Source organism: Mauremys reevesii, linkage group 2 (assembly GCF_016161935.1).
Source record: "Mauremys reevesii isolate NIE-2019 linkage group 2, ASM1616193v1, whole genome shotgun sequence".
In the NCBI taxonomy this organism is placed as follows: Eukaryota; Metazoa; Chordata; order Testudines; family Geoemydidae; genus Mauremys; species Mauremys reevesii.
Window position 1 is genome coordinate 252,983,438 of NC_052624.1, and position 16,947 is coordinate 253,000,384.

Here is a 16,947-nt window from a genome sequence, read left to right on the forward strand (position 1 = left end):
GTCCATGTGGATGTTAGGATATGTGTAGATACCAGAGGAGGGATTCACAAGGGGGACTTAGGTGCTAACTGCCACTTTAGGTCCTCAGTCCAACATTTAGGTGTCACTGGCATTTACAAAACTACCACTCAGCTGCTTCCTAACCCTATAGTTGACTAAAGTCCCATGGCACCTGAGTTTTAAAGTCCCCCAGGTATCTGGGCATGCACACAGCTATCTCAGTCCTGATAGTACCCCAACAGCTTGGTGCCCAAGCCACAGGGGGGTTCATAAACTAGGCATTCCCCCATCTATCTTGTCTTCGGGACCCAAACTGGAAGGTGTACTCAGAGCATGCCTAAACCCCCACCAAAGACACTAGAGAAAGGTGGGGGTGCTTGCCTGATTATCTTTAGCATAATGGTTAAAGCGGCCACCCAGGATGTGGGAGGCCTGGGTTCAAATCCTCCTTTGTCTAATGTAGGGCAGGGAATTGAGTCTTTCACCTTTCAGGAGAGTGCTTAGCCACTGGACTATGGGTTATGCATCTCTCAGTCTTTTCTGTTAAAGCTGTTCCACTGTCTATAAATAATTAAATATTCAGTGGAGCAGGAGAACTGGAACTAAGGTCTTCCCCTTTTCCAGGTGAGTTACTGAATTGCTGGGCTATAGAGTCATTCTCTCTCTCTCTCTCTCTCTCACTCTCTTACCCAACAGATATTTAATATGGCAGAGGAGAAAATAAATCCCAAGTCCCTCACAACCCACATTAGGAAACCTGAGCACTAAGCATTGTGGCTCCTAAGTCCACCTTTTGAATCCCAACCTGACTGCCTCTATAAAGCTACACAGGCCACACCATAGTGTGCCATTGGCTGCCTCTTCCTCTGGCTGAATATTGGTAGTCACAGAGGGGACCCAGCAGGAGTTAATGATGTGTGGGGTCTGGAGTGGAGCATGTTGGAGAGTGCAGCTGCTTCCCATCTCCATCTCCTTTGCTGGCTCTGCTCCCAATTACCCACAGAGCCTCAACCCCACAGAATTTTGCAGAGTTTCAGGATTGGAGAGTAAGAATGCTACAGGGGCAGCATTTTTATGCCTCCTGTTCTACTTTTTGTTTTCTCTCCACTGGCATAATCATAATCTGGCTCTGTGTGTTATGCTTTTTATAATGCATGCATTCCTCTCTGTACATGCCCTGTCCTTATCAGTCTATAAGTGATATGTTTATGTAAAGTTTTTTACTGTATTCCTACCTGGTACATTTGTCATGCACTTGTCATGTGCTTCATTTATTTTTCAAAATATAAGATGAATGTAATGCTGATCTATTTATAAGGATTAAAGCTTTTTCTGGAAATAAAGTTAAGCTCAATGTGACCTAGTCTGCCCACTAACCCACCCAAATGTAACCTCCAGTTGACTGACTTATCTGAAGTATATCAGATATCTGAGTCAGTGTTACATGAGAGTGGCCATACTGGTTCAAGGTCACAATGGCCCATCTAGCCCAGTATCCTGTCTTCTGACAGTGGCCAGTGCCAAGTGCTTTAGGGGGAATGAACAGTGATACATCCCTTTCATCCACTTCCAGTTTCTGGCAGACAGAGAATAGGGACACTCAAAGCATGGTTTTGCATCCCTGCCCATTTTGGCTAATAACCATTAATGGACCTAACCTCCATGAACTTATCTAGTTCTTTTTTGAACCCTGTTACACTATTGGTTTTCACAACATCACCTGGCAAAGAGTTACACAGGTTAACTGTTCATTGTGTTAAGAAGTCCTTCCTTTTGTTTGTTTTAAACCTGCAGCCTATTAATTTCATTGAGTGACCCCTACTTGTGTTATGTGAAGGAGTAAATAACATTTCCTTATTTACTTTCTCCACATCAGTCATGATTTTATAGACCTCTATCAGATCCCCCTGAAGAGTTCCAGTCTTTTTAATCTCTCCTCATATTGAAGCTGTTCCATCCCCCTAATCATTTTTGTTGCCTTCTCTGTACCTTTTCCAATTCCAATATGTCTTTTCTGAGGTGGGCCATCCACATCTGCATGCAGTATTCAGGATGTGGGTGTACCATGGATTTATATACAGGCAATGTAATATGTTCAGTCTTATTCTCTATCACTTTCCTACTGGTTCCTAACATTCTGTTAATTTTTAGAGTACATGTTTTCAGAAAACTATCCACAATGACTCCAAGATCTCTTTCTTGAGTTGTAACAGCTAATTTAGACCCTATCATTTTGTATGTAGAGTTGGGATTATGTTTTCCAATGTGCATTACTTTGCATTTATCACCACTGAATTTAATCTGCCATTTTGTTGCCCAGTCACCCAGTTTTGTGAGATCCCTTTGTGACTCTTCACAGTCTGCTTTGGATTTAACTATCTTGAGAAATTTTGTATCATCTGCAAATTTTGCCACCTCACTGTTTACCCCTTTTCCAGATCACTTATGAATATGTTGAACAGTACTGGTTCCAGTACATCCCGAGGGGACACCACTATTTACCTCTCTCCATTCTGAAAACTGACCATTTATTCCTACCTTGTGTTTCCTATCTTTTAACCAGTTACTGATCCATAAGAGGACCTTCCCTCTTATCCCACCACTGCTTACTTTGCTTAAGAGCCTTTGGTAAGGACCTTATCAAAGGCTTTCTGAAAGTCTAAGTACACTATATCCTCTGGATTCCCCCCATCCACATCTTTGTTGACACACTCAAAGAATTCTAATAGATTGGTGAGACATGATTTCCCTTTACAAAAGCCATGTTTACTCTTTCCCAACAAATGATGTTCATCTATGTGTCTGGTAATTCTGTTCTTTACTATAGTTTCAGCCAATTTCCCTGGTACTGAAGTTAGGTTTACAGGCCTGTAATTGCTGGGATTGCCTCTGGAGCCTTTTTAAAAAATTGGCATTACATTGGCTATCTTCCTGTCATCTCGTACAGAGGCTGATTTAAGTGATAGGTTACATGCCACAGTTAGCTCTTCAGAACTCTTGAGTGAATACCATCTGGTCCTGGTGACTTATTACTTTTTAATTTATCCATTTGTTCCAAAACCTCCTCTAATGATACCTCAATAGGGGACATTTCCTCTGATTTATCACTTAAAAAGAATGGCTCAGGTGTGGGAATCTTCTCCTTCCAATTCAGGTTTTTCCAGGTTGTGTCACAGTTAGTAGTGTCACCTCTAAAAGTGGCACATTCAGAAGTGATGGCACCTTATCGCTAATCAAACATAATTAACTTGGATTTGTCTCTCCCAAAAGTATGATTTAGAAAGCAATGACTAAGGTTTTTTTTGCTGTAGACAGGGATTGGATGAAATTTGAATAATGAAACTATCCATTGTGTCAGTTAGTAGATATGTAGGTACCAGGATATTGAGACGTACACAAGGCTTTCTGGGTAAACAAATCTGTACATTTATCATCCTTCTATAAGCAATATGAGTTTTTTCTATTAATTGGTATCTGTTCTTCAAACCAGTTGCTGGTTTTCATGCTGCATTCATGCTGCATTGTCATGTAATGATTAATTTTAATTGTTCTTCTGCTTAAGAAATTCTTAAGTAATTTGCTAAACTTGACTGCTTTATTAAGAACACACCTTTTTCAGTAAAGCGGGAACAGCTTACTGTATGAAAGTATTATTCAGCTAGGAAAGTATGCACTATAGATGACAAGATTTGTCTTGCTTAATCTAGCTTTAAATGAGATCTTGTAATCATTGCCATATACTATATGATAGCTAAATAAAGTCTTAATAATCTTGTAAATATAATAACATGTATAAACTATTGTATTTTAAATAGTTTGAACAAAATCTATAGTTTTCTGGTTGTAGATGCACCTATGCAAAAACTTCATGAAGAAACAGATTAATCATAAACACTATAGATGCAGAATTATGTTATGTAGCAGAAATAGTTCCTCAAATGTGCCAAGAAATATAGATAGATGAATCACAATGTTATATTTTCAGAATTTGTAAGAGAAGGTCTTTTGTACAGATTCCACTTATGTATTACATTGTTTACTGTATAGGCAATGTATAGTGTGGATCTTTGAAGTATAACTTTAACAACTATCTGCACCACGTAGAAACTTATCCTCTGCATTCTGCAGTGTAGGTCTTTATTGCATATTGTGATTTCAGGCCATGCTTGGAACTTTCACTGACATTTATGAGAGTGCTGAATGCAAAATGAATGTAGCAACAGAGATCTGAAGTAGTGCCCAGCAGAAGGGAGAATTTTGTTCCACATTTGTGTTGTCCGTAATCCCCTAAATTTCTTTATTACAATGTTTGCAAAATTCCTTGACTACTAACTGTCAGATGTTTTATTAAAGTCCACTCTGATGGAGACTGCTGGCCCAGTCCTGTCCAGATTCAGGCAATCCTCTCTGTGAATTCAATAGGAGTTAGGGCTGCAGTGTTGGTCTGAAGATGTTTTGTTTTTTTCCCTCCCTCTTGCTCCATTCCTCCCGCCTTCCAAACCACCCCACCCCCCCGCACACACACACACACACACACACACACACACACACCAAAACCAAAAGCCACTAAACAGTTATTTTGATTTGGGGCCCGATCCTGCAGCACTCGCCTACCAAAGTGACTCATGTTACCTTAACAGGACTACTCATTTAATTAAGGCCTGCAGGATCAGGCCATTAGGCCTGCTGCATCATACTTACTTCTAATGTGTTATGTGCATGTAACCAGAAGAGGGAGCAAAACTTCTATCTTTTAAAAACAGAGTCATAATATTTAAAAACTTAAAAAACCTACCCAGCTGTAAGGAAAAATCTCAGTGTTGGCTTAAAAACAACACATTTGCTTATTTGCAGTGTCTCTTTGACCAACAGAACTTGGTTGAATAAAAGATACTACCTCACCCAACTTGTCTCTCTAATATTTGCTCATTGTTATTTAAATATATTCATATAATTTGAAAGTTCCATTTATCTGTTAAATTACTACTTCAAATCTATTGATTTTATACTTTTATGAAATGTATCTAGTGTTTCTTAATATTTGGCAAAATCAATAATATTTATACTAACAATAGCAATGCACTTTGATTTTGGGAAGAGGTGATGTCAATTAAGCGGTGATGCAAGTAATGTTCAGCTAAGTATTTTTTTTGAGTAATGGTACATAAGTAAGTCTATATACACTTCCCCCCCACCCACAAAAATGGAAGAAACCACCAGTACAGTACATTATTTTTTTTAAAAAATAACCCGACATGGATGGTATTTGCGTTGAGAGTATTGCGATAAGGATTCCCATTCCATTCCCAAAGTTACCAAGTGATTTGCTACTACAAATAATTGAATTATCCAAAGTCTGTCAAAGAAAATATAACTGGAGGAAAAAAATTAAACTAAACTGTATTAGAATACTAGCTATAGTAATAATATAAAATATAGACAGGTGGCTCTATTTTTAACAGTGCCCAAAGGATTTACACTAAAACTCTTCATGAGCCTTAGTAAGTGTTGTTCATATACATTTCCACTGCAGTCACAGGGAGGAACAAAGTACAAGTTGTTTTCAGAACATATAGACTCAACAAGGAAGTTCAAGCCAGAACAATAAACAGTTGGGAGAGCATGTATTGTATATGTTTTTCTATAACATTAAAGATAGTTAAAACTAATATGCCAGATTTTTTTTAAAATTAACACAGAATTATTTACACACATAAAGAGAGTAGGAAGAAGGGCTCTTAATATCTGAACCTTATGGATTGATTTCTTTTAATGAAAAATCATTTGACACTCAAAGTCACATTTTGTCAAAACAATGAACTCCTGCAAAAGGCACTAGTTAGTAACACAAGCTCTATGATGAGTCTTTAATAAGAAAGAAAACCGGTTCCTTGAGGTGGTATCAAATTGCAGCTTTAAACAGGCTATGCCATTCTGGAATTAATTCTAGGAATCTGGCTTACTAAGATAAAAATAGTTACATCAATGAGTTATGATAAGTTTTGTAATATCAGATTTGTAATAATCTCTAAACAAAGAACACAGTAATAAATTTATAGCAAAATGAAACGTATAGCAAATGTATGTGTGTATTATACTACCTAGGATAAACATTGAAGAGTTATTGAATAATCCATAAAAACTTGTAGCCAAATTATCAACTATTGATGGGCACTGTAAGACATACAAATATTTGAGTATTGCTGGGTGAATGTATTGCATGGGTGAAATGCTCTGGTTAAAAGTGTGATAGGATTTCCATTATAAAATCCTATTTTCAGAGTTCATTACATGACTGAATACAAGCTGGTGTATGACACAGCCCAGAGAAATTGTGTTATCTTCACTAAATTTTGATATAATTAGATTTTTATAAGACACAGTGTAGAAATATTATTTATATAACATATTGAGTACAAAGGGTCTGGAAAGCTGTTCTGATGGGGCAGCTGCAGATTCTTCTGGTGTGAGGGAGTCCTTAACTGGCATAAAGCCAACACAGCTGGGTCTACGCCATTCCTTCCTGGCCATCATGGCATGAGCAGCATGTTAAGATGGAAGGTGGGATTGGAGTTGTTCCAGATAGTATAATAGGTTCTGGCTGGCTCAGATATGAGGGAAGCACAAAGGTGTCTTAAAGCCACCTTTGCCCTCCTCCCACTCCTATGCCAAGTGGTGCTCTGGCACAGCTGAGAATCTGGCCTAAAGTGTGCATATGTATTGACAACACTGGCTTTTTTCATTCTCGTAATGCTCAAAGAGGATTTTTCATTGTAAAGTAAAAATTTGTATAATGTGGACCCGGTCTTTTCGATGGCCTAATAAATCTATCTCTACTTCACATCATTCATCTTTCCTACTCTATTAGTGCATAAGCATTTGACGTTACATGTAATTTCTCTGCCTTTGACAATTTATGTAATAGGATTAACAGTATTTCAGTGTGCTGCTTTGTATTTCATAAGTCACTAGTCAGAGCCACCCTTGATTAATTTTTACAGTAGTTGTCTCCATACATTAGTAAGACTATAATTCCTTTTTTGGGGATTCATCTTATAGTGTGAGGAATAGAAATAAGTTCTCAGGGTTTTCATTTGTAAGGAAAGGTCACTACCTTAAGTTTGTTCTAATTAGAAAAGCGAAGACTTTCTGGTGATCTAATTGAAATTTTAGAAATTTGGAACTGAATTGATAAAAACAGATTCAGAGAGAGTGGATTTAATCTAAAATATTGGAAATTTGGATAAAATGGAAAGTGCATGAAAAATAACACATGCACGGGTAAATAACATATGATTTTATCTTACCGAGGGACATTTTCTCTCCTACTACTAAAAAACACATGGAAAGAGGAGAACTTACATAGAAAAGAACTGGAGCTTTAGTAATCCTGAAATTTTGCTCCATCATCTCTAGCACTGCAGTTTTGCTTCATCCCAACTCATGTGCAAGATTGGTGGATGCTAAGAAGTAGCCAAGGACATGGACAAGGGCAGTCACAAAGTCCAAAGATCTACATGTTATTATAATTTATTATTTTGATATGGCCAAGAGAGTGTTATACACTGCATATTGAATAAAGACATGGGGAACCCAGTGAATACTAAGGTCAGTGATTGCATCCTGGATCTCTCCAGCTGTCAAATCATCCTAGCCCCAGAGTTGCTTTTGAAGGCTATAGAACTCTGCATGAAGATTTTATCTTCTACTTGATGCAGGACCCCACAACATCTAAGTTGGCTCTGTTGTGTGTTTTTTCATTGATCTTAGATCTTCTGTAAACAGAAATCAAACACTTGATACAGGAGAGACTAAATGGTCAAATTGTTATATACTGTCTGTACTTCATGTGCACTCATTGGAGAAGAGAGGAGGAGAACAGTTAAGGAACCATTGCCTAGTTAGCTGAATAAAATAGTTCAGTTTATCATTATTTGTGGCATGATTATGATAGTATTAAACAGAAGAAAGAGCACTAGAAGCTTTTAGAATTTCGTTGACATGTTTTGTAGAGCTTCACAGGAGTCCAGGAAATGGTTTAGTGAGAACCTACTTATACCTTTTTTTCAAACCAGAAACAGCTAAAATGGACTCTTCCTTAGTGGTAGTAGTAATGCCACTACCAACCAACATATTACTCACCTGAGGCAAAAATTCTGCTACTGTGTGCATAGAGGATCATATGAAAGCAGAACTGGCATTACTCTGTTCCATAAGAGATGGGTATGATTCTGGAGAAATGTGCAGGAGTTCCACACCCTTTATACAGCACGTAGCTCAGCTCCATGGGAAGAAGAGGACAAGTGATCCACTGCAATGTGCATCCTTCAGAGCTTATGTTTGCAGGGGGGACATTTTGGGTGTGTGTGCATCACTACATTATTGGTTTGAAATTGCTGAATAGAGTGACTGAATAGTAGCTCTGTAGCTATTCCAGACTTAGGGGAAGATGCCTCCCATATTTTCCTTAGCCCTCTGCCCAATGCTAAGTTCAATTAGCTGGTGTGGGAACTTGATTCTGGATTTGGTCCTAAATGCAGAGACCTCCATAATGCAGTGTTAAGGGCCAGATGCTGGGGTGCATCTGAGCTGCATTTGGTGCAGGTCAAGGTGGGATCAAAGGTTGCTGTATGCCATCTTTATGTCCTTCCCTCTCCTGGATCTGACTATCTACCACTCCTGTCCTCAGCATGAACAAGAGAAGCCTCTAGGTTGGTCTACTTTACATGAGCTGCCATCAGGCCCCCAAAACCATTCCAATGTCAAAGGTCAGGGATATCTTACCCCTGCCCCCTTAATGACCACGTCCTCTAGCCTAGTGGCATGGGAGTTACTATGAATTCCACTAAGCAAAGAAAATCCTTCATTGGCTGGATCCATCATTGTTATACCCCCTTTGGCATGGAGGATTGCAGTTCCTCAGAAGATTTGGGTTGAACTTAACAAATGAAAGAAAATGGAAACACTAAAGTTCCCCCATCCAAGTTAACTTGGCCATGTGGTACTTTCTTCTTTTTTATTTTGTCTGGTTAAATATCCAACATTAATGCACTTCATATACACAGTAGCGTCGATTTTAGTGGTCCCCTATGGGAACTGAAATGTGCTAGCCAAGTCCACAGGGACTGGAGGCTTCTGATAACATTTTCAGACTTAGGTGCATAAAGAGGTACTTTGATAAATGACCTGATTTTCATAGATGCTGAGTCCCTACAACTCCTAATGAGGGTGATGAGTCCAACTGGTGCTGCTGTAGATGCTCAGCACTGTTGGGGAAAAATCTATTTTAATGCCTCTGAGAATCTCTGCATATCTGATCTTAGAGAATCATTTCAGACTTAGTTGGCCTTGAAACAAGTGATCATAAAATGCAATGCAATAGCTTTAAAATTGAAATGCCAGTCATTATGGAACATGGAATTTTACATTTTGCATCATCTTCTATATAAGCAATATCTACACTAAGAAAGTAGGCTCCCTCCTGAGGTTGACCATGACCAGCTAATACATATTTAAACATGACTTGTCATGTTTATAGTAGGTACAGAGTACTGTTTAAAATCTTGTTAATTAAAGGATGTTGGCTAATACATTTTAGAAAGCAACCTGTTTTGCTAGTTGAGGTATGGCCTTGGTGTCAATTTGTAATACTTCCACCTTTTCATGTTCTCTGTATGTATAAATATCCCCTGTCTGTGTGTTCCATTCTATGCATCCGAAGAAGTGAGCTGCAGCTCACGAAAGCTCATGCTAAAATAAATTTGTTAGTCTTTAAGGTGCCACAAGTACTCCTGTTTTTTTTGCGGATACAGACTAACACGGCTGCTACTCTGAAACCTAATTTGTAAGTTGTTACCTATACTGATTTTTTTCTACACCAAAATAACATAAATTAAGAACTTAAGAACGGCCATACTGGGTCAGACCAATGGTCCATCTAGCCCAATATCAGTGTTCTGACGGTGGCCAGTGCCAGGTGCTTCAGAGGGAATGAACAGAACAGGTAATCATGAAGTGATCCATCCTGTCACCCATTCCCAGCTTCTAGCAAACAGAGGCTAGGACACTTCAGAGCATGCTTTTGCATCCCTGCCCATCCTAGCCATTGATGGACCTATCCTCAATGAGCTTATCTAGTTCTTTTTTTTGAACCCTGTTATAGTCTTGGCCTTCAAAACATCCTCAGTGTTATGTGTATAACATCAGAATATGTGTTGTGATGTGACTTCCATAGTGACCACTCTTTTTGATAATGCCAGATTACACAACACTTTATTCTTCATTCCATGATGTGTCCAACGATCAGCATAGATGACAGCGATATTAGTTTTTATCAGCATTGCATTGATAGTTCAAATGGCACTACAGATGTTGTGCATATACTCTGGTGAGATTAAGTCACTGTTTGTTTATAGGAGAGAAATAGATAGAACTGGGGAAGATCATTTCATTAAATTAATACTTCCAGAATTTTCAGAAGTTAAATTTAGATATTATATCACCATAGAATTACAGAATCTGTTTAGTAATATAGTCATCATAATGGGCTTGGGTTGCTTTTCTAATATTGAAAAGTGAAATGGAGCAGCATCAGATCAGAAGCTTGAAGGATGTGTATAGGTGCTTTTCTACATTTTGACACAAAGGTGTATTCGTCCTCCTTTATAATAACAATGGAAGTGTGGAATAATACCCCTTTATGGCAAATTGATTTTGTGATTACACAGTGGGAAATGTGCTTCACTACTCTCATGATTTTTCCCTATTGGTGATTGTGGATGTGATCCTGTAAATATGCCCATGAATAACATCTGTGAGTAGTCCAAATGATTTTCTGGGTCAGCAAAGAAAATGCCCAAATAGTCCAAAATTAAGACAAAGATTTATCAGGGGCATAATGCTATCCAACGGCTATTAGGCCGATATTAAAGGAACTAGCACATGAAATTGCAAGCCAAATAGCAAGGATTTTTAATGAATCTGTAAATTTGAGGGTTGTACCTGTTTAAGAAAGGGAGAAAAAGTGATCCAGGAAATGAGAGGTCCATTAGTTTGACCTCAATTGTACGCAAGGCCTTGGAACAAATTTTGAAACAGAAAGTAGTTAAGGATATAGAGATAAACGGTAATTGAGATAAAATAAACATGATTTTAGAAAAGGTAAATTGTGCCAGAGCAACCTGATCTCTTTCTTTGCAAAGATGACAGATTTTTTAGACAAAGGAAATGAAATGGAGCTAATCTACATGGGTTCTAGTAAGGCATTTGATACAGTTCCACATGGGAAATTATTAGTTAAATTGGAAAAGATGGGTATTAATATTAGAATTGAAAGGCAAGTAAGGAACTGGTTAGAGGGGAAATTACAACAAGTCATACTGAATGGTGGACTATCAGGTTGGAGGGAAGTTACTAGTGGAGTTCCTTGGGGATCAGTCTTGGGACTAATCTTATTGACCATTTGCATCAATGACCTTGGCACAAAAAGTGGGATTGTGCTAATAAAATTTGCAGATGACACAAAGTTGGGAGGAATTGCCCTAAATACTGAGGAGGACCAGAATAACATACAAGAAAATCTAGATGGCCTTGAAAACTGGAATAATAGAACTGGGATGACATTTAATAGTGCAAAGTGCAAGTTCATGCACTTAGGGACTAACAACAAGAAATTTTACTATAAGATGGGAGTGTATCAGTTGGAAGTGGCAGAGGAGGAGAAACACCTCGGTGTATTGGTCAGTCACAGGATGACTGAACCACCAATGTGATGCAGCCATGAAAAAGGATAACACAGTCTTAGGATGCATCAGGTGAGGAATTTCCAGTAGAGATGGGGAAGTGTTGTTACCATTATACAAAGCATTGGTGAGCCCTCATCTGGAATACTGTGTGCAATTCTGGTCTCTCATGTTTAAGAAAGATGATTTCAAACTGGAACAGGTGCAGAGAAGGGCTACTAGGATAAAGAGAGGACTGAAAAACATACTTTATGAGAGAAGACTCAAGGAGCTTTACTTGTTTAACCTAAACAAATGACGGCTGAGGGGAGATATGATTGCTCTCGGTAAATACATCAGGGGGATAAATACCAGGGAAGAAGAAGCACCAGTGCTGACACAAAAACAAACAGATATAAATGGCCATCAACAAGTTTAGGTTTGAAATTAGAGAAATATATCTAATCATCAGAGGAGTGAAGTTCTGCAACAGCCTTCCAAGGGGAGTAGTGGGGGCAGAAAAACTAACTGGTTTCAAGACTGAGTTTTATCGAGGGGATGTGTGCTGAGATTGCTTACAATAGTTTGTGGCTGATCTGCGACTGCTAGTAGCAAATATCCCCAACAGCTGATGATGGGACACTAGATGGGTAGGGCTCTGAGTTACTGCAGTTAATTCCTTCCCAGGTGTCTAGGTGGTGGATCTTGCCAATGTGCTCAGGGTCTAACTGATTGTCATATTTGGAGTTGGGAAGGAAATTTCCCTCTGGTCAGATTCACAGAGACCCTGGGTTTTTTTCATGTTAGTCTGCGGCATGAGTCACTTGCTGGTTTAAACTAGAGTGGATTCTCTGTAACTTGAGACTTAAAACAAGATTTGTGGACTTCAGAAACTCAGTCAGAAGTTATGGGTCTATTCAGAAGTGGTTGGGTGAGGTTCTGTGGTCTTGATGTGCAGGAGATGAGAGTAGATGATCAGGATGGTTCCTTCTGGCCTTAAAGTCTGAGTCTAAATTCCCCTTTAGTAAGAGATTAGGTTAAAAAAGCGTTAAAACCTAAAAAGGAGATTGCTGAGGCTAGTTTAACCCTAGCAAAAGATGGAGAGTAAACCTGTAGGCCCAGAATAGTATAACAGCCAAAGAAAGAAATTTCAGAATCCTTCTGAATCAAGAGAATGGTGTCCTGGATGGCGGAGGGTACATAAGCATCTATTGACAATTTACCTTGGTGTTGAGGTCAGATATGCTCATTTACACAATATAGGAGTCTGGAGGCTATTTACACATTATGAGAGTGCTAATTGAGTGATATATTACCCTTAATATACCAAATGAAAGAAAACCAAACCCAAAACTTTACCATGAACTGTAAGTTAAAACACTAAATATTTATGATTTTTTTAAAATGGCAACCTCAACTATAGTTGGCATAAATATTTTAATAGATACTGCACGTAACTCAAATAATGTATTTGTTAAAAATAGGCTGTTGATTTGAAAAGAAACATACATAGTGGATGGTTTCATTTTTTCTTTGTTTGTTTGAATTATAGATTTGCAAAGCCTTTTTTACCAAAATATTTTTGGTAAAGGTCTTTTTAACTTACAGAAATATAAAAATATCCTAAAACTCTATAGACTGTAAACACACTGTGCACTATAACAGAGGTTCTCAACCTTTTTCTTTCTGAGGCCCGCCCAACATGCTATAAAAACTCCATGGCCCACCTGTGCCACAACAACTGTTTTTCTGCATATAAAAGCCAGGCTTGGTGTTAGGGGATAACAAGTAGGGCAATTGCTCATGGCCCCACAGGACAGTGGACCCCGGGCTTCAGTCCTATATGGTAAGGCTTCGGCTTTCTGCCCTGGGCCCCATTAAGTCTAATACCACCATGCTTGGTGGACCCCCTGAATCCTGACCCCTGGTTGAGAACCACTGAACAATAATATACATTTTTTCCTATTCAAAATGTTAAATATAGCAGAGAGAGCAACCAAAATAGTTGGTAGATTGTATGGGGATTAATATACATTGTATGTCCTGTTCTGTATTTTAAGACGTTTGATAAAGAAAAGTAATTAAAGAACTCAAGTTTTGGCCTGCCAATTACAGTTTACCTGTTTAGATTAAGCTGTTCCAAATGATGTTAGGTGTCTTATAATGGAAGTTACATAATGTTTCTGACAAGCTCTGATTTCTTTTGGTTTATGCTAGAAGTTACATGGGAGGACCAGCAGAAAAAGGTGAATGGTACAATAACTGATGACAAACCATTGCCGAAAAAGAAACACCATTCTGAGCCAGGTTTGTCAGGGTTTGGAAAACCACATGAAAGCATGAGACTATAGAAGCATTGCATTACATTTCATGCTTTTGTAATGAGTGTGTGCTTGATGTACCTTATTTTTTCACTTTGGTGTGAAATTTTTAGTATGTAGAGACCATTTAGTTTAGTGTTGTACACAGTTCTGTTTTAGATTAGCAAAACTAGATCCACTTGTGTAAGCAATTGTGTTAGACTGCACATGCATTAGAAAAAGAAATAATTTGGCTTAATATTAGCATTAGCTTGCTTTTCAGTTTCAATTCTATTTTGATTTCTATATGTGTGTGAGTCTCAGGAATCCAAATCTGAGTTCATCCAATCCTTATCTTGGTTAATCCCAACCAAGGTATACACTGTATATAAGGAAGTGGGACACTCACCTCCCCAAGATCTGAAACAGAATCCTTCCTGCTATGTCAGATGTTGCTTAAAGCATAAACAAGGCTCAACCATTCCTGTCTTTCCAGTGCCACTCTTTGCATGTATCCAAGATAGGAACTCTTAAATCTGGGTTTGGAAATGTAGCCCCTATCTTACAGAGATGTGCATAGCATTGAGCTCAATGGGTCTACTCACATACTCAAAGTTTAGAATATACTTAGTTCTGTGAATCCTAACCTGCAATATGGATAAAGCTCCTCTGTGCAAAAGACAGAACTTTTTCAGGAGCTAGTCTAAGACTGTGGAATGAATTACCCCAGGAACTAATGACTATTGCAAACCTCACTGGCACATTTCTAAACACAAACACCCTACCCAAACAAGACACTACACAGCACACACTTCTCCCTTGGGGAGAGCATGAGAGAATAAACAACATGTGGCAGGTGTCACTCACATCACTACTCATGCAAGAAAAGGTTTGTAGGATTGGCCTTTGTGCAACGGAATTGTTGCTGTCTGTTGGATGACTGCTATAAGCCAACTGGGAGAGTTTTACTCCATTTTTATGTAGTCCCTACTTTTCAGTGGGGGATTTGTCATTGTAAGGACTTACTAAGACCCATCAAAATGAGTCCTATGCATTTTCTAACTGAGTTCTGTTCCCAAATATAAAATATACATTCTAAAATAAATTAGCTGGGTAAAAGCATACACGTTTTTGGGAAAATAATCCTAATTTTTTTAAACAATTTTGAATATATGAGCCTGCTACATATTCTGAACATACCCTTTGTATATCTTCTGGTAAAGGTTTTAAATTAATAAATGAAATGGATGTTTAACCATTTAGTTCTGCAATCAAGAGGGCATTTTGAGCTACAGTATGTTAAAAAAGATGCTATATGAGAAAATACTGGGTTATGTTATTAATATAATCCAATATAATCCAATAATATAATCCAATAATATAATCCAACATATGACATCACATACCATCTTTCGAACATACGGTAGCTCAAAATTCTCTGCACGCAGAATTAAATTTTAATTAATAGCATCAGATGTTAGACATTAAGATAAATCAATAGCAGGGAGAAAATATAGATGTCCATATTTGAAACAAGCCAAGAAAGTGAAAGGTGAAGAAATAGTGGAGGATGTTCCAAATGGTAGGAGCTGCAGAGGAGAAGGGTCTCACATGGTGAGACTGTATGGAAGGACAGATAAGAAATAAATGCTCAACAAGTGTAAAGAATGGTGTAAAGTGAAATACAGACCAAGATTTGTGAAGCTGCATGTAGGAAGCCCTTCAATGGTTTTAAAAATGTAAGACCAGATTCTGGGCTACATTTGAGCAGCTTTGCACTATTCTGTTATTGCAACACTGCTCTAAAGCTAGCTTAGCCAATCACTGGGGGATTCTCCCTGTGAATAACAAAGCAGTTACATTAGACACTGTTACTCAACCAAACACTCAACAGATTGTTTCAGTCCTCCAACTTGGGTGGTCACGTGACCAAGGTGGGGGACTACAATAATCTGCTGAATGTTTGGTTGAATTAAATAGTATTGCAAGTAACTGTGTTGCTATGGACTGATGACTAGGATTGACTCTGAGATTTTGGTGATAAAATATTAGTTGAGAGAGACTCCCCATCTTCTGATTTCTTGAGGAGGAATGCAAAGAAATTTTGGATATGGAGAGGAGATGTTGAGTGAGAAACACATGATGTAAGAGAATTTGTATTCAGGGAGTTTGCTGAAGGGGAAGCCAGTTAGCCATACATATTCTTTGTTCATGTAATCTTTTGATCATAGGTCAATTCCCAGTAAATTGAAAACCAGGGAGATTTAGTTAAATATAAACATTAATAATTCAGTCAGTATGTAATTCTTTGTATGATTTGGTTGATATGAAAATCAGTACAATTACAGAATTACTGAATGTTTTCCAGTTTTTAATTGCCTCCAATTTTCATTTGAGTATGACACAGAATTTTTATTGATTATACATAATTGCATTTTAGAATTTGTCAGAGGGAAGCAGGAGGATTTTGCAGCTGTATAAAGAGTAGTTTCATTAAGGGACATACATTAAGAACAGTGGGATGCAGTTTGGGTTTTTGAATCCATGAAATGATTGAGGCATTTGGTACTGGGGAAGAGAGACTTTTTCTCTCCTTCCACTTGTGGGTCAGAGAACTTCTTCACTTGAATTTTTGGGGAGCCTTGAATTGTTAATTCCCCATCTTAGTAATTAACAATAATAACTTGCCCTGATCCCCCATTCAACACCCATTTCTGCATCCAGAAATTTTGGATACGCACATGAGCTGAATGTTTTTGTTAATCAGCACTGAAAAATTACTACATTGCCAAAAATTAGATTTCAGAATCAACAATTTGTTCTGATGAATGAGACAGTTCACACTTCTCTGAAAGGTATTTTTTCAAGTTGTCTTTCTGTAGACTCATTAACACTGCACTGCATCAGTTTACACTTTGTTCACATTC

At 38.1% G+C, this 16,947-nt stretch overlaps 1 protein-coding gene across 10 annotated transcripts in view; it reads left to right on the top strand.

Annotated features, from left to right (window-relative positions):
* RIMS2 (regulating synaptic membrane exocytosis 2) overlaps positions 1-16,947 on the top strand; it is a 787,778-nt gene that overhangs the window by 593,641 nt on the left and 177,190 nt on the right. For 8 of the 10 annotated variants that reach the window (XM_039525805.1, XM_039525817.1, XM_039525808.1 and 5 more), the window contains one exon: positions 13,938-14,027. The exons of the other annotated variants lie outside the window; for them this stretch is intronic. In XM_039525805.1, coding sequence (XP_039381739.1) covers positions 13,938-14,027 — 90 coding nt within the window. The remainder of the gene's footprint in view (positions 1-13,937; positions 14,028-16,947) is intronic. 10 annotated transcript variants of the gene reach the window in all.